Here is a 19,820-nt window from a genome sequence, read left to right as displayed (position 1 = left end):
TTTTACTTATTTATAGATATGTAACTTTTTTCTAGATTTCAAAAATAGTTTTGTTAAACTCGCTAGTGTCATTTAAAAAATATTGGCTAACTTTAACATAATTTTGTAATAACTTACAGATTTCCAATACCCCCAAAAAATATTGTTCGAAGTTGATGTGAGAAGGTCAATTATTCATTTTCAAATTATCATATATAAACCAAACAACTATTAATTAATTAATTTTTTTATTGCTATTCTTTTTCAATTTTATTTGAACAACGCAAAATATTTCTTTTTTGAGACATTTTGAAAGTTATTGATTGGATATGTGTAATGTGTGAATGATCAATTGGTATTGTTCTCTCCCTGTTTTTTTTTTTTTTGTATTTTCAAATTTGTTTTGGATAGATTTACAATCAATATACTCTCAGTACCACATTTCTAATTTAAATGTGTACAATCATACTGTTTCATTTCAAAAATAGTGATCACTATTACGTACATAATAGTTTTATCTTGATACCAATATTTTCAAGGAAATTGTTGTTGATATTTCTTTAAAGATAACAAAAACATGTCTTTAAAAATATATTTTTATAGAAAATATATATATTTTCCAATATGTTTACAATTTCGACAGAAGTATGATGAAATAAGAAAAGATTGAAAACAGTTAAATATTTTTTTGAAATTTTTTTGTTTTTGTCGCTTGTAAACGAGGTAAATGGTGCTACGGTTGTCTCGAGCTGCTTGACGATGCCTGATGCTCTTATGGCCAGAACGAATCAAAATTGTAAAAATATATTTTCTAGGATATACATTTGTGGGCATTTGGTATTCAAAAGTTACCTAAAACATAAAAGTACCATAAGAAAAAAAATTGATAATAGTCTATCTTTGTCTAAATTTATTAAATCAAGCTGATTAAAAATACTCCTTAAATTAGATAATCAATTTTAAAATATTTTGGGAAATAAAATCTTTTTTTATATAGTTATATTGACACAAACCACTCAAATTAATTAAAAATTAGAAAAATTATCTGTAACTGATATATATGGGCATTCTTTTTCATCAAACTTAAAATTGATAGCTAATATACATTAAAACTAAATTTCACATTTTTCTTATTGAAACTTATAGAAAACACTCAGAACTCAATTATTATTTAACCAATTTGAATACAAAATCAGTAACTGACTCAAATATGTCTCAGAAATGTTGGCTTACTCAGTGAAAATATACATGGGGACTTTTTACTTTACTCGATTTTTATTCAAGATTAATTTTTGTGATGAAGAACAATAAATAAATAAATCATTTCCTCACTGAACATTTTTCCAACCAACATAAAAATGTTCATCATATAATAATTTTTATCAGTTGTCTATATTTGAGACTCTTTGAAATTAAGATATCGGTCACATATTATTTTAAAAAATATATTGACATAAAAATTACTTATAGGGTAATATTTTTACATTTAAAAAAAATCAAAATTGGATATAATATTTTCCATTTAAAGAACCAAATATTTTGTTTAAAAAAATGTAATATGTGAATAATATTTTTCTATAAAAAAAACACATATTTTTTTGATGTATATTTATTTGTTAAAGAAAGTATTTTATTTTGTGATATTGATGAAAAGATACTTTTGTAAAAAGTTTTTTAACACAATAACTGCAATATAAATTAATTTAAAATAACTTTTATCATAAAAGAATCCACAATCATAAATGGTTTTAGGGGGCTCTAATTTGGGGGACCAAATAAACAATGAACATAAATACAACTACTTTTGAATGAAAAACCATTATATTAGAAAAAGTATTGCCCTTTAAAAATAAAAGATCCTTTCCAAAATAGAATGAATGATTTAATGTCATAAAATAAAATTTAGGCACAAATTATTATTAACGACCATAAAGTTATTCGAAAATAAGAATAAAATTATTTTATTAATAGGAATATTGGTCAAAAATATTTTGATCTTCTATATATAAAATGGTCCTCAAAAATAAAAATTGTAAAAAAAGTAACAATGGAAAAGGTATTATTTTTCAGCAACAGACCCTGCTCACACTAAATCTGGCATTGTTTACAATAATCAACAAATATAATTTAATACTTATAGTGTTCGAAGTCGTTTGCAAATTCTTTTCTACAAATTATTGTTTTTTAGTTTCGTATTGATTCTTTACAATTTTTTTTTATTTACTCCAAAAATATAATATTAACTTATAATATTCCTCTTTATTTTTTAGATAACTCCATGATGCAAGGAGATATTTATAACCAGTCATCAACAGTTTCATCCACACATGACTCAATTACTTCTAAAGAGTTAAACCCTTCTTATATTTGTGAGGGTCCTACTTTAGAAGAAATGACATTCTATGTTTCCATGGCATGGTGGTTGGAGGGATTTATTCAAATCATAGTGGGATGTTTTGGATTCATTGCAAATCTTATTGCCATTCCAATTTTATACTCCAAAGAAATGCGAAGCATATTCAATCGACTCCTCATCTCACTTGCAGTCATCGATAATGTCTTCATCTTATGTAATCTCTCAGAAGGGATTCGGAATAACATACAAACAAGGATCTATTACGATTACATATACGCCTATTTCTTATATCAATTTCACAATATGACACTATGTGTCACAATATATGTAACTGTTGTACTAGCAGTTGAGAGATATAGAGCCGTTTGGCGACCAATAGAATATCATAATAGTATTAATTCAGTTAACCCATGGAGAAGAGTGGCGCACTACCTAGTTCCCGTCATCATTTTCTCCGTTATATTCAATCTGTCCAAATTTCTTGAACCAGAATTCCGTGAAGTCAGAGAAACTGTAGAAGTCCATAATGTTACACTCAATCACACTTTTTTAGTAAGTAACGATATATATGTTCATGACAACTATTGGAATATCATAAATAAGAGATCAATTTAATGTTTATACTAACTATAAAAACTAAAATTTATATTTTGCGGAAACCCCAAACTGATGTTGCCAAAATTATTTCAAAACAAGGATTTTTTTTCGATGTCAAAATGAATGTAGTTGTTAAAAAAAATTTCAAATTTTAAAAGACATAATTATTACAATCATTTAGTTGCTTATTAGGTAGTTAGATACTTCTAATTTTTTGGTTTTTTGCTCTACTCAGTTCGCAAACCGTGTTATAAAAAAAGTTTACTTACGGTCATTTTTTTGTATACATAAAAAATCACGTAGCTCAGTGGACATTATAAATATACAACATATGGCGTGAAAATTCCCAGGTTCCATATAAAGATGGTTATTTTTTGAAAAATGTATTTCATATTCATTTAGTAACAACCTTAATATTTTATAGCTATCATAGTTTCAAGACAATCTGTTCTGTAGTTTGTGAGTTATTTTGCAAAGTGTGACTCTGCTTTTGTTATTTCAAAAACAATGAATCAAAAACACTTTAATTTTTAACTTTTTAATTCTACATACGTTCTTGAATGGTAAATAAAACGTTGCAGCCAAGGAATGACTCGATAAGTCTTTGGATTCTTTGATCCATAAAGCGAATAAATAAAACAAGCCAACTTTTAATGAAAATAAAAACATATTTATATATTTAAGCACAGGGCTTTTTAGCCCATGTGTTATTTAAAAAAAGGTTTTTATAAAAGATTGACTTGCATCGTGTAGCACGTTTATGCATAATATTTTCTTTAACCTTCCATTGGGACCCGTATATAGGAGCTCAAACTAAGATCCTCTTTGATGGCTTACGTACACGGTTTAGCAGCCCCCTTCAAATGGTTGACAACCTTTTCATCCTCATATTTAATGTGTTTTGAAAAGCTTAACTGTCTGGATATTTACTTTTATGATATTATCAATTTGTTCCTTGAGCCATGATCAAATCAACTATCTGTTGTCTTTAAACTTTTTGCTTTCACATCCAATTGGAACATGTGACATATTTTAACAAACTGAGGGTCTAAAAAATGTAATTGGTACTAATGATTTATATAATTTTTTTATAAATGAAAAACAATGTCTTGTTTTAATTATATACTTCTCTTTGATTGGAATAAATACTGTTTAAACTAAGTAATTCCTTGAAGAGTGGTATGGATACTTCTTTCTATAAAGCAAATAAATAATACTAATTTAAAAAAAAAACAATTTTGAACGAGAAATACAGGGACACTAATCCAAGATGTTCACTCCATATGCTATAAGTTAAAATTTCTATGATATTTAACTCACTATTACCAATAAGAGTTTAACAGATATCAATAGTTGATATCTAAAGATTATTTGTAATTTAATTTAATTTTGATCTAGTTAATATTAATTTAAATGCTAAAAATAATTTTATGAATATAAGATATCGAGAAATAACAAATTCTTATTATAAAATATATATATATATATATATATCGTTTTGCATTAAATAATCCATATAACTATATGCCTGAAAAATTTGATAAATGAGTTTAGGAATCTTCAGTTTCAGTAATTTGACAAAATTTTTAGCTTACAATTTATCGATCAATTTTTTATTGAACATTAAATGAAATAATGATACGTAAATTTAGTAGACTTCAAATTATTTACAAGCCTCTTTAGAAGTTGATTTTTTGGCAAGAAGATCCTCAATTTTGGGTTTTACAACATCTTCAACAAATTTACCACAAGTTTCTCCAGCTACTGCAAATACTTTTTTTCATTGATACTCATCTGTAATTCAAAAATATTTATTATTTTTTAAATTTAATTTTGGCCGGAAGATAACAATTTAATACGTCATGGCCCAGGACATTAAAAAGTCAAAAGTAATTTTGAATTATTTTGCGTCATATAAACAAAAATAAAGATCGTAAAATTCTAAGAATGTTTTTTGGTTGCATGTTGGAATGTATCTTTGCAGACTTTTTTTAAAGGGGATTTTAAGGCTTAGAGAATAAAAAATACTCAACCACCAACCATGTAACAGTTAAATGTCATCTTATAGTTAAAAATCCATTATTTTATTCTCTCTTTCTATTTTTCTTCTCCTAAGATTATAGTCTCATCTAAAAAAAAAAGTATGCAAAGGCTCATATCAACATGCAGTAAAAATAATTCAAGGAATTTACGTTAATCATTTTTGTTTTATATGAAAATGTGTTTTTATACAACTGCTATGATGCCTTGAAGGCCAAAAACTGGAACAAAACCGTCGATAAGGAGCTATATGACAAATTTTAGCATAATCTATTCATTGGTTTGACTGTGAATGCCCAACACACACACACAAAACATTTCCAATCAATAAAAAGTTATACAAAATTTAAACTTTTGAGAATCTTAGGTAATATAGTAAAAAAATAACTAGGGGAAAAAACAGGTATATCCATAATCAATGGATAACTAAACAGAAAAAGAAAGGAAATTTTAACATATGATCTTCCAGTGTCCCAAGCGTATTGTCTCTGCGTGGCATGACGTAGCCAAATGGATAACGTATATTGTAGAAATCATTCTCTTAAATTCAATGTGCGTTGGTTCGATACTATAAACCATTAAAGGATCAGCCTAACATGTATATTCCATTTCAAACAAATGTGGATATAAGGAGAAATCACTAGTTTAACATAAGTTATTAAACTGGAGTGTTAGCGTATTATCAACTCAATCATTTAAAAAAAAAGCAGCCTACATAGTGGCTTGCATCAATGTTTTCTTAACAAGAAATTGAGAAAAAAGCTCAGATGCATCTTAATCAATTAGTTTGCCTATATACTCCACTTCTAGAAAAGCTTAGACAAAAAAAAAGTAATAGGATTTAACTGTTTCAGCATGAGCTACTAACTAGTACATTTTTGTGTCATTTGGAAACAATGTTTTTATTATTCGCAAATTGGCACATATTCAATGTCAATGACATGTCATGTTCAATTTCAACAGAAAGTGAATGAATTAGTTTTTTTTTTCCTAGTTATATAATAAATCATGCATATTACTGCTAGAAACAGTTTTAGAATAGTTGCCATTGAGAAAATTGTTTTTAAGATAGTTCGCATTTGGGAAAATTGCTAATATGGAGATTAGCTGTTGGTAAAATTTTCCGTCTTTTAATAGCAATGAAAATACCTTAGCCCAGAACTTGTTTTATAAATGCCAGGGCTACCAAGCAGATTAAAAACCACTGGCAAGACTTGACAAAGCCTTTAGGCCTCCCTCTGAATAATTCAAAAGATGCCCGAGTTCACGGGTCGTTTAATACCATTTCAGGTACACCATACAGGTTAAAACACCGGCCGCCACTTTACAATGCAATTAAATTTCCTTTAAATACTTCAAAAGGAACTCTTGGCCAATGGGTTGATTTAGGTTACGGCAAATACAGCAGGTACATTAAAAACTAATGCCGCTACTTCAAAAAGTATATAAGCCCCTTCCAAAATAAATCTCCGGTACATAGGTTGATTAAGGCAACACAAGGGCCACCAAGCAGGTTAAGAACTCCCACTAACACTTCACAATGTATGTAAGCCCCCTTCAAATAATAAATAAGTAAATTCTGAGCCTCTGTAATTTGTACACATATGTTACTTTTTATTAATTTTTAGTAGATTGACCCGGCGTACCAGTTTTACCATAACTGTTCCATATAAAAATACCGTACTACATAAATAATTGTTTTTCTTTGTTAACTGTGTAGTTATTGTACGATGAATTTTTGAACCCATGAGCTCAATTTTTATTTAAAATTATCATAGAGGGGGTTAAATGCTTAATAAAGTGGTGGATGTGGTTTTTTATCTATTTCATAGACATTGGAAATTTTCCAACGGCAATTTTAGACACTGACAATTTTTTTAATTGCTATTTTATCTAGGCTAAATTGCTATGCACATTATAGACAATATTTTTTTTTTTTTAATTTGCAAGAAAATAATTTTTTCTTCATAAGTTAGATTGACTTTTAAGACAATTCCTAGGTCAAATCTAGTAATATAAATAATAAAATTACTTATTTTGTAATAATTGCTACTCCATCTAAGCAATTAAAGGTATATTATAGCATGGAAAATGTTCCAATTAGTAAATTAATCTATTATATTTTAAAAAATATATTAGAAAAAAATATATAATGTATACATAGTTACAAGAAAAAGAAACAATTGGAAAGCCGCCGCAATAATACTTTCATGTAAAAATATTTTTCATAGAAATAATGGAAATATTCTTAGGAAGAAAAACAAAAGAGTTTATAGTAGTTTTTTTTGTGTTGTTGTTGTTTAACAATTTTTTTAAATAGTTGGATAAAGAATCGATTGAGGGAATAAATTTTGTTTTTTCCTTCAATTTTAGATATAACGATAGTTATTTTATTATTAATATGTCAATTATTATTTGTTAATGTAGTTTTCCTTATATTTATCTGTTCTTGTGCATATTTAATACAATTTTACTACCTGCTTAGTAAATACTCTATAGAGGGTGGGGATTTTAAATCCGGAAAACTTATAGATAATGTCTATTCTAATTATGTTCCCAAAGTAACCCATCAACTCACTTTTTTTTTCTCTTACATGACGGTATCGACAGTGAAGACATTCACTCAAAGAAACAGCATCCAACCTGACACAGTTCTTGATGAGAAACTCCTTTTAAATAGTTATGAAAATTGTGGTTATAAGGGCAGGCAAAAAAAAAATAATAGTAACATGGCAACCCTGACAATTTGAATAATACTTTGAAGAATATCAGCATCAATCAGCTATGACAAGGGATGAGGGAGACAAACAAATAAGCAAGGACATTGGAAATAATTACTCCAATGTCCATCCACAATTTTACTCTGAGTCCAACAAGGACTTACAATTATAATTTAGCAACAAATCCTTAACGTTACTCCACGTTTTTTATAAGCACACACAAATGTTCAATTAGGTTTCGAATATAATTGAATCCATTCAGGAAGGGGAGTTAACTACTCAGAAATTAAATAATACTGGCAACTGCTAAGTAATGAAAGTAAATTTTTTTTCTTCAAATTACCTTTTAAAACACTGCAAACCTCAGAATATTGCCTTTTGAATGGAACAATGAGCTACTACTTATTGACGATTGTTTCATTCTGGATAAGATACTATAAAGTTTTTGTAAAATTTAGTCTGTCATGCTATCATGCGTATAAGTATATGGTACTGATAAGAAGCCATTAAATTTTGAAAAGTCAAGGCAACACTAAACGTAAAATTCGAATGTTTGACCATATCTTTTGAACATATCGAATTAGATAACTCATTTTGATTTTTGACTGAGATTTTACGCTTTCGGAGTGGCCATTGTTGTTTCATTTGTAATAATATACAACAACTGAAATAAGTTTTATAGAAACTAACCCTAGATTGAAAGTCCCAATGTGTATTGTAGTGTAAGGGTTATAGCTTATTTAATTACTCTGGGCAAATGCCTGTTGAACTGTATGGGGACACTTTTTTTTTCCATTAAGAAAATGTATATAACAACATGAATGAAAGTTTATATAATTATAGACATAAAAATAGGTAAAACTAATTAAGTTTCCTTTATAAGATAGAAAAAGTAAACAGGAAATATATACATAAAAAACTAAGAACATAAAAGAGAACAAGTACATATTTTCGACATTGCTAAATACTTATTGGAAAAAATAACAATGTCACGACCAAACTTTACACTTCTAATAAATAGTCAAGGTCATTTAAACAAGTATTAATGATAATAGATGGAGTGGTCTACATACTTTTGCTTTAAACTATTTTGCCAAAAGGACATATATCCTTAAAACCATTTTGCTTCAAGAATATTTTGCCTTAAAATTTGAATACAGACATACTATCCAAATGAGTTCGAACCAGAGTCCCGACCTTAAGAAAAAAAAAACAAAAAAAAATTCTTTCAAAAATAGTTTATCTTATTTTCTTTATTCCCTTTATGAAGTGAACTCCCCATAACACTTTTTTTCAAACTGTTGCCTTGCTTGAGCGTATTTTTCCCGATCAAGTAGGAGTGTAGAATTAAAAACCAAAATTGTTTTTGATCCATTGTTTTGTTAATACCAAAGGAGCGTACCACTTAGCACAATAACTCACTAAGTAAATATCAGATGTCATGAAATTTTGACAAATGTATTTTAGAGGTGAGTTCAGACTAGTTTATTAAAAAAAATAGCACCAGCTATGTGTGAAGCTTGGGACTTTCCAGCCCATGTGTATTGAATTAAATAAGGAAACAAGACAGCGATTCAAACGGAAAAAGTGCTCATCACATCTCCGTTATTGATTACTATTAACAGATCTGATAGATTATTCATGTTAGAAAATCGATTGTCTAACAACCATAATATGAGGCAAGAACATAATTCCATCATTTTTTTAACACTTTCATTTAATCATGTCTAATAATCATTTTATATATTAATTTTAAAAAAATCAAAGAAAGCATTGATTTAAACAAAAAAAAATAATTACGACGATTAAACCTAATTTATTTAGGCAACCCATAGTCGAGACAAAATGGTTTTATGACAAAGTGTCCTCAGACAAAAAATTGTCAGTTCAGATTCATCCATTTACTAAAAAAATTCCAGAAGTTGTGTCGTAGTACTTTTGTGAAATAATCACCTATTTGTATAGATTTTCAGAACGTAAATAAACAACACAACATTATTTTGATTAGAAAAATCAATTTTTTAATACATCGTTGAGGTATCAACATATTTTTCTGAATGATAATTATTTTTTGTGTATTTTTTTTTATAATGAACTTTCTTTTTGGATTGTAGTTAGTGAATTGGGGTAATAAGAAACCCTAAACATATTTAATTTATACAAGAAAAAAACAGTTAAACTATGATAATATAATAATTACAGCATTTAAATTTTGTCTGATTTTTCATTCATTTCTTACTCCTAAATATCTATAAAATAGTTTAAAATATCTATTTAAATGTAAGGCATTGATAAATTTTTTTAAATAATCTGAACGGAAGTGTAGGGTTTTAACAAGATATAATTTGCTATATTTATATTAAAAATATTAAATAGAAGTATCCAATTATGTCTTTGCTGTACACTATATTTTGGATAATCAAATGGTCTTAAAATTATCTAAAAGAGACGGATATAAATGAGTGCATTCATCATATTTCAGTTTTGATCCTACTCAAAGTAATTTTTTTGACAGACTGGTCTAAAGAACGTCGTATCCTTTAATACATCATACAACACTTCCTCTTAAAAAAATATATAAGTCTTATAATCTACTAATGTTTGTACCTGGCATTGCTCAGTCTTACAATGTGAAGACAAAAAGACTGACTATGTTTTATTAATATAAAAGATAACTCCGCCAGAAATCATCAGCGTTACTCACTGTTTTCTATGACCATGATGAGTTGTAGTGACTGAATAAGGAGATTGTCTCCTTCAAGCATGAGAATAATTACATGGTTGAGGTAAACAACAACAAACAAAATTCCCGCGCTCAAAAATTATTAAGACTTGCAACCCTTTCTGCTGTATTCTGTTTTTCTTTTCTTTTTTAATATGGCGTACTGAGCTATTGATACAGAGGTTCACTGTTATAAATGAGTGATCCTCAGAAAAACTTTTTTATTACGATTTTAAAAGAGCTTTTAGGTGCAACAAATGGTGAGAAATTGTTGAAACATGCAAAGAAGGGAAAAAGCAGTTAGTAGGAGTGATTTTGATTCGTTCTATCAGTAGTGTTTATTATTTATAGTCAACAGGAAGTATCCTATATAATAAAAAGAGGAGGGAGAAAGCCATAGGTGGGAATATTAACTCGCCTAATCAAAAGTAGGAACTCTAATACTGGGATCACTGCAACCAATACGGAACAATTCACATTGATTTGAACCCGTCTTTTTTTCTTTTTTTTAATATGACGCGCTGAGCTATAAAAAAACATACTCCGTATTAAAAATGTGTGCTCCTGAGAAAGACAAACTATCTATGTAAATATAACAAAGTATTACCATCGATAACAATTTTTTGTTGTATTCTTCACGTTTTATTTTTTTTGTATCTTACGTCATTTCATTCTCATTCTTTAACTCAAACTACGTTGAAGAATCTTCTTATAGCTGATATATATATTTCTTAATATTCATATATCAAATATTTCAAAAGAGTTGGATATTTTGACAACTTTTGCACCAATTTTGTATTTATGTAATAGTCGTTTTTTTTTTTTTTGTTTTTTTTTTTTATGTATGAACATTTTGAAATTCAGTGAGAAGAACGTATTCAAATTTACTAAAAGCAAAAGTTGTATATATTACAAATATAAGTATATTGTATATAACTAAACATACATATGTGACTCGTCAACACAAAAACAGGCTGTCATGATTTTTCTTAAAATTGTGTTTAGATTACATTATCGTAATTTCTATCACAAATTATTCTTTTAATCCTTTGGATGTGTCGCTAAGGGCAAAAAAAGTAGCATCAATTGATCGTGACAATTGAATAATAAGAAATCGATTGACTTTATATGAAAGGGTTGATATAGGGGAAAATATAAGTTTCTTAATCCAAGTAAAGTTTCTAAGCTATAGCTAACATTATTGCATATCATAGCGTATCCAACAAACATGAATAATTAGCCTATAATTGACTCAAATATGTCTGTGAAATATTGGGAGTATTTATATATGGTTCTAGGATGTTTCTGCCAGGAACTTTTTCCCTAGGAAATTTCACCATCATATACCGTGTGCGTCATAATTCCTTGGACACTTTTTATCCAGATAATAAAGCTTCAATTTCGCGAAAATTTCATAAAGAGAAAGAAATTTCAAAAAACCTGTTTCTTTTAAGGTGTTTATTGAAGAAATAAAATCAGTTGTAGGTCTTTTAGGTGTTCTAAAATACACAAATAGAATATTTTTGTGAAAAAATCGTTGCGCTCAAAAAAGCCGGAGACAATCCTTCCGTGATTTCACGTAACTTTGGGATTAGTAGGACCACTGTATGAATTGCCAAGAAGCTCTACAACAATATCGAATCCTTTGTCGATGGACATAGGTCGGGAAGACCAAAATGGTCTGCACAGAATGCCTCATAAGTAGTGTGAAGGCAAATATAGACGCGAACCTTTGTGACAACATTTGCAAAATGGCCAGGTACCTCAGGGTTCACGAATCGGTTGTCCAATGGATCATTAAGGAGAATTTGGGCCTCAAGTCTAGTGCTGTCATAAAAGTTCAGGATTTGGCGGCTTACGCAGACAAAAAAAGGGTGGAATCAAAGATTCTTCTTAATAAATTGAAGAAACCCAATGGAAAAGTCCTTATTTTTCAGATGAAAAAAAATTCACAGTGAGCAGCTCCCGCAGCCTTCAGTACATAGCCAAAACCAGTAGAGACGCCCCTCCCCAGGTAAAACTCGCCGGGGGTTCGAAACACCCAGACGATGCAATGATGCTTGGTGTAATTGGTTCAGATGGTAGGGTGTTTCCACCGGTTCGAATAAAAAGAGACCTTGAAGGCCAATTAATATAAAATTATGATGGTCAAGACTGCGTTTCCTGCCCTCAACGTAACCTACATCATAGGAAATTGAGTAGGGAGACAGGATAGAGCACCATGCCACACATCCAAAGTGACGCAAAACTTTTGAAAACAAATAGGTGCGAATGGTTTTTGGTCCAACGAGATATGGCTGCCCAATCCTGCAACCTGACCCAACTTGACAACTACGCGTAGCGCACTGTAGATAGAAATCACAACGCCCACTACCACAGCAACTTGGAGGTCATGAATGCCAAGGTGGAGGAGGAATGGCCCAAAATTTCGGCAGACACCTTCGACTAAGTTTGTCGTAAGTTTCGATCCCGCTTGGAGCTTTCTATTGTGGCAAAGGTTGAATTTTTGAAAAATAATACAAATTACAATATCCTTCACTTCCTTTTTTTAATTGTTTTTGGTATTCTTAATATTAAGCTTAAATTTATCTTTCTTTCCAATAAATTAAAAAGTTTTCAAGGACCTATGACTCATACAGTATATATTATGCGAAAATATTTTTTTTCCATACAGTTCAACAAGTCTCACCTAAAAAAGATTAGAACTATCGCGACTAACATAAGAAATTCGTAAAAATAAGGACTGCTCCAAATTATTCCTTTAACAATTTGTAATGAGGATGGGTGGGGGGATTAACTATGAAAAAAAAAGGCTGATATTGATTGGGCAGCATTTGTAATTTTAGTTGCAAGAACAATGGTTGTAATGAATGAAGTTGAGAATCTCACTTTCTGCCCAAAAAAGAAGAAGTTTTCTTTATTGACAAACTAGGTGTATTCGACAGGAATTATATAAGAACTCCGTCCAGTAGGAATAGGTAGGTACTTGTGCATTTATCTTTGTCAGCAATATTGTATATTACTCAATAAGCTCGAAGTGCTTGGAGTAAAGCTGAAGTGGTTTCATCCAAAATTATAGCCACTTACGAGATCCGTGATCTCGCATAAATCTCTGAGTCAGAAGCATGAAGTTTTAACTTTGACTATCTCCCACAAATTTTATACTTTCATAGTTGATGTTTGCCATGCCCCTTTACTATAGTAGGAGTTGAAAAAATGGATTACAAAGGACTTAAAGTGAAGTAAGGCCCTTTTTACACCCAAAAAAAATATGCACAAAGATACATAATGCTATAATATATATAAATGAGGCAAAACTTCCCAGTGCAAAAAATTGCTATGGGGAAAATTCTTGGAGCGAATCTTCTGGTTATGAAGTAAAAAAAAATTGTATTTTCTTTTATATTTATTTTTATGATGACGTAACAAATATGAATACTTTCAAATTAAGGGCCTTTGTCGAAAAACAATTAGGGTATATTAGATGGTAGCAAATATTCGTATTTTATTTTGTCTATAACTGGTATTGTAATAGACAAAAATTTCACCAATGAAAAAAAAAGTAATATTTAATTTTTCCGCAAGATTGTTTCTATGTTGATGTACCAACCCTGTATGTATAAATGTATATATTGTATAACTTTTGTTAAAAATTCGTACATATGTGTGTTTATATAACATTTTTGTAAACTTTTACACCTTTTTTATTACGTAGATAACAAAGTCAAGGAAAAATATGAAAATATTTTTTTTAAATTAAATTGAAGCTGCTTGAAGAGAACCAAGGATGCACAACCGTATGAGTGGTTCTGAATCTATACTTCTCGCTAAAGGCGTACAAAATGTAACCAGAAGATTTGTTAAGGGTACATTTGTACGCATATATTTTTATACTACATCATAAATGTATCTTTGTCCTAGTTTTTTGGGCTTCAAATAGGATTTCCTTCACTTGAAGTAAGGGCATTTTAATTCAATTTGGATGCGTACTATTCCTATTAGATTGATGCAGTTTCGTTTTATTATGAATTAAATCCGATTTTTATGGGAGTACTTTTGGTGAGAGAAAGAAGGAAGAAAGAACATAAACATATTAATTTGAATTAACACAGTGAGTGTTTGTATATGCAAAGTTTTTGGTAGAAAACTTATACAGAACCCTAAAAATTACACAACGGATATGAACACGGTTACCACACTGATAATTTAAAAAATGTTTTGGGAAAAGAGCAACTTAACTCTCATGGGTTTTTATTTTATTATCTGCTAACAGCTATGAGAGGAAGAAAACTGTCACAAATCCCACTGCATATTGAGCATGGAATTACTCTAATATCGATCTGCAAAAAAAATTTATAAAATAATGTGAGATTTTGTATTTAATTTTTAATATTTTATTCTAAAATTTTTATTTTTTTGTAAACACCAGTGTATTTTTGAATTTTTTGTGAATAGCTGTAGATTTTTGAAAAAAAATTCCAAAATATTTAATTTTAGAATTTTTTTTTTTTTAAATAATTTTTCAATTTTTTTTCCAATAATTCTTTATTCATTTTGAAAACAGCTGAAGATATTCTAATTTGTTTTCCAAAATCCAAAGTTTTTTTTTTTTGTGGATTTTGGCAATTTTTCTTCAAAAAATTTAATTTTTGAGAACAGTTTAGATTTAAAAAAAAAAAATTTAGAATGCAATTTTAAATTTTTTTACAATTTTTTTTTAAATATTATCTGAATTGAATAGTTTGAACCGCTGCTTTTGATTACATTCGATACTATAAAGTGTCTATAGACAGAACAATTTTTTGGGTCCACTTATTTTACCTTTTTACCTTGGCCGTAGTGAAACTGAGAAATGTTTCGAATTTTCTCTTCTTACTTCCATTTTGAAACGCTGTAACACAAAACTGTAAATGAGATTTTCTTAAGTATTCAGCAAGTTTTTTTTATTCAATGTATTAATCGTGAGAGATAGCTCACCTAAGTCATCTAAGTAAAGACACTCAGAATTTTTTACTTAACCTATGATAAATAAACATTATTGTATTACAATTACTACATCTGACCTAGGAACAATTTTCTCCTAGAGTATTGTTCACAGAGCTACGTTGCTCCATAAATCGCATCACTAAAAACTTTAGTAAGCGTCCATTAGCCTTGCTTTCCCCCACTTTTGAACATCCCTTGTACTACCATTGATAAAAAATAATTTTATATCTATTTATGCATCGCTAGTGCATTTAATTTTGGTTAGGGATTTAAACTTTGAAGAGAATACTTCAAGTATTTGACTGCAATTTAAAAAAAAACCAGTTTGATGGTGTTGTATTTTTTTATTCATATAACTTTTAATTAACTTATAATGTATATTTAGAAATATTGTATCTAATCAGTTCTTTAGTCCTACAGTGCCAACTGTCTATTTATTTTATTCAATTCTGGCTCGGATTAAAAAAAAAAATAAAATAATAGCAAGAACGGATTATAGTTTTTTTGGCCTTCAAAATAGTGGTGGCCTTAAATTCGCATTTTTCTAAAAACGATTGCCTTGACAAACAAACAACTATTTAATAAAAAGAAAACCTTAAAGTTCTATGATTTTTTTTTCCACTGCATCTTGGTATGTATCTTTGCATAATGAAAAAAAAAGAAGAAGAAGATTATAAGGTAACGGAAAGAAAAAAAGAAGAGAGAATAGGAGAAAGGATTTTTGACAACAATATGCAAGATCTATTCAACGACAATTCAACTAGAATATTTTTTTCTTCTCTTAGCCTTATAATTACCTTTAAAAAAGTCTGCAAAGATGAATACCAAAAAGAATAATTTTTAAAACTTTATGTATTTTTTTTTCTTTTTTATAAATACGAAGAGCTCAGAATTTTCTTTTCTTTTTGTCCTTGACAATGCCTATTCTAGCAAATATTAATTTAAAATACATATCTCTGTTCACCTAACTTACAATTTCCTTACGATAACCTAGAGTGTCTTTACGCAGGATAATAATAGTTCACTCTTAATGTTAATTCGACTTAATTAAAGTCATTTTAGTAAAGATTGGATGTGACAAACTCCTAAGTAGCTGAGATAGATTGATGATGGAGTCATTTACCATTTTAATGCACATGATGTTTATTGTGTATGCTATGTGTCAACATAAGAACAATCGTGAAGAAAACCCCATTTTATTTTATATTACTTCATATGTACTTACACCCCAATAGTTCAAATACATATTTGAGTCAATTATAGCCTTTGTATTTAATTTTGTTGGATGAGTTAAGACATTCAAGAATTTGAGTTTTAGTTTAGAGCCGTAATTTAATTTATTAGACTTATATTGTCCCAGGTATGGGATCTTTCAAAATAATTCGATGAATTTCTTATTCTTCTACTGTAAAGATCAATTTTTCCTACTTTAGGTGGAATTAGCAACACACCCATCTGGGATATAAAAATATTTTTTTAAGATAAATATATGATAATTTGTCCAAGAGTACAAATGTATACACAATCATTTTTGATAAAAAATCTCTTATCTTGCTTTTGTATTGACATATTGCAATGCCTAGATTATCTACAATTTTAAACTTTAGTACCGCTACATATATTTTGTACGTTTGCTCTGTTACACCTATGGTTATATGCTATATTATAAATCTTATTATACATTTTATTTCGTGTTATATAAATTGATCGGATGAAATAATTTAATCATAATCCATATGACACAAGTGGGAACGAAATATATATATTTTTTTTTTTAAAAAGGCTCATAAAAGTGTGAAACTTTTCATTTTTGAATACATAAAAAAGTAAAACCGCTTATGTTACAGAAATACTTTGATTATTATTGCATAACTTTTGATAATATATCTTTTTTGTTTTTATGAAATGCTAGAATTCATGATTATAAAGAAATATTTATATTTGTAGGTAAATCGCACAGTGATCAAGTTAACCCCTTCTGATATACGTATGAATGATGACTACGTCCTTTGGTACTCTAACGTAGCTCGTCTCATTGTTACAGGAATCATTCCTTTTGCGGCATTAACATATTTGAATGCCCGAATATATACTGTCATCAAACGCCGTCGCAGACTAACAAACCGACCACAAGGAGCTTCCTCAGCAGCACAAAAAGCAGAAGAAACGAGACAAGCCATTGTTTTATTTATAATTGTTATTCTTTTTCTCGTTTGTCATACCCCAAGAATCATCCTCAACATTCAAGAGCTCTCTACACTAAGAATCATTAAAGAGAGTCTCAAAAATCATTGCTATGGGTTTCCTTACTGGGCTCTCATATGTGCTTCCATATCAAGATTCCTTATGACCGTCAATTCCAGCTCTAACTTCATCATTTACTGCTTCATGTGCAAGCCCTTTCGTGACATTTTATTTGCTAACATTAAATGCTGCTTAGACCGAATATCCTTACCTAAGTGTTATTCCTCATCAACACATCTGGAATCTCAAACTCCGAAGGATGAAAATGATCACATCGAGGTTTTGGTTGATGAACTTCATATCAATCATCAAGGATCCAAAGGGGAACTAATGAATTGTTGTGAAGAGGAGGAGGATCAGAGTTTGAATCTGGATGGAAGCACTTCGCCTAATTCTTCCATAGGTTCTGCTGTATTGAAAATTAATGAGCTCTCCTTCGAGGATTCTCAAATACAGAATGCGAATACTGAATATAAAAGAAAAGTTTTAGAAACCATGCTGTAGGAGAAGAATCTAGAGAGGCAAACATAAAGGGCTGTCGCTACAGAGGGAGAGGATTTGTGGACTAGGAAAAAGTTGGATGTCAGTTACAAAGTTGTTTATTATTATTTATGTAAAGTCTGTCCTAAAAAAGTGATGTTATTTTATATTTGAGAGCCGTTGTTGGTATACTAAGAAATATTTTAGACAACATTTCCATCTTCAATATTAAAAAATATGTTTTTCAATTTAAAAAAGTCATTAAATGAAACAATAAGACTATTTATAAAAAAAGCAATTAGAAGGCTTGACGTTGTCACAAAAAAGTAATATTTAAACTAATAAAACATTTTGTCATTGTAGAAAATTTACAAAAAAAAATTATAACTCAAGACCTTTCAGAATTTTTTTTTTTGAAAGATGCAATGCGGCTTCAATCTTACAGTTAAAAAAAATACCATGTTATTCTCCACTTAAGATGATTAAATCTGTTCTTTCTCTATTTTGGACGATAGATTGTCCCAGAAATTACGGCCTACATCCACTAATTCCCCAGCCACCCATTTTGTAGATGCATGTATATGTTGGTGTATCAGATTGTATATTTATTTGTTCAGGATAAAATATGTATATTTATTTAACTTTAAATAGAAACTATATCTTTTAAATAGAATATTATATTCCGAAAAAAAATTATATGTATTGATTCTAAATTTTATGTTCAATAAATAATTTTATCAACAAAAAATAAGAATAATTCGTTACTAGGCCAATGACACAGAAATAACTTATTTACACATTTTTATATTTGTATCCTTCAATTTCATCGCAAAATTCCCTAGTACAAAGTTACAGTGTATTTATAAATTAAAGGTTTCACTATTAATAGTTCGTCAAATATTGAGCCATTTTGATTAACCTTAAGTCTGTGTTTGTGAAGAAGGACAAGATACAATAAGGATTTATGGTCAATGAACATCAAAGCAGAATATCAAGGTAAATTCAGAATTAGATTATATGAATCTATTTTTAAAGTTCCTTCAGAACTAATTCTTAAAGAAGACGCTATTAGAGTGTACTGGAAGGATGAAAAAATGTTGGGAAAACCTACCCTTCAATACTCAAACATATGAGTAAACACAACAGTTTGAATTGCGACCTCAGTTTTAGAACTAAAAACTTGTTTTATAAGACATGTCAAATAACGTTGGTTCCATAATGCATAAATTAAAAACTGGAAAGTAACGACAGGAAATCCACCCATGTTTTACATTGCATTGCAAGACATAAATAACAAATTAATTTGGAGAAATATAGTAGTAAAAGATAAAAAATCAACGATTGAGGTTGTAAATTATCAGTTCAACCAACAAGATCTCACAAAAAAAAAAACATCACAAAAATCAGTTAGTGCCATAATTGTCATTCTCCAAATGCTTTCAAAGTGGAAGTGATTCTAAGCAAAATTGACGGAAGAATTTAATGTGCTAAATGCCATCAGGTTCCGATTACAAGACTCGTGAAAAAACTCGTAACAAGAGAGCTTTATATTTTAAAAAACTTTACAAAAAAAAAAAAGAACAGCGTTTACTTCTTACCCAAGATTTTAACATATAAAAATGGAATAAATCATTCCAAAATTATTCATTTTTTATAACTAATTCAATCATATAATTTTTAAATTAACTCCTTATTT

The 19,820-nt window shown here is 29.0% G+C and overlaps 1 protein-coding gene across 1 annotated transcript in view; it reads left to right on the top strand.

The window, feature by feature from the left end:
- LOC121132537 (FMRFamide receptor) overlaps positions 1-18,872 on the top strand; it is a 102,394-nt gene extending 83,522 nt beyond the window's left edge. The window contains exons 2-3 of the mRNA XM_040727959.2: positions 2,250-2,887; positions 17,348-18,872. Of these exons, the coding sequence (XP_040583893.1) occupies positions 2,258-2,887; positions 17,348-18,148 (1,431 nt within the window). The 5' untranslated portion in view covers positions 2,250-2,257 and the 3' untranslated portion in view covers positions 18,149-18,872. The remainder of the gene's footprint in view (positions 1-2,249; positions 2,888-17,347) is intronic.
- Positions 18,873-19,820: the final 948 nt, after the last annotated feature.

Source organism: Lepeophtheirus salmonis, chromosome 2 (genome assembly GCF_016086655.4).
Source record: "Lepeophtheirus salmonis chromosome 2, UVic_Lsal_1.4, whole genome shotgun sequence".
NCBI lineage: Eukaryota > Metazoa > Arthropoda > Copepoda > Siphonostomatoida > Caligidae > Lepeophtheirus > Lepeophtheirus salmonis.
The sequence above is the reverse complement of the archived record's forward strand: the minus strand, read 5'-3'. Positions and strand labels throughout refer to the sequence as shown.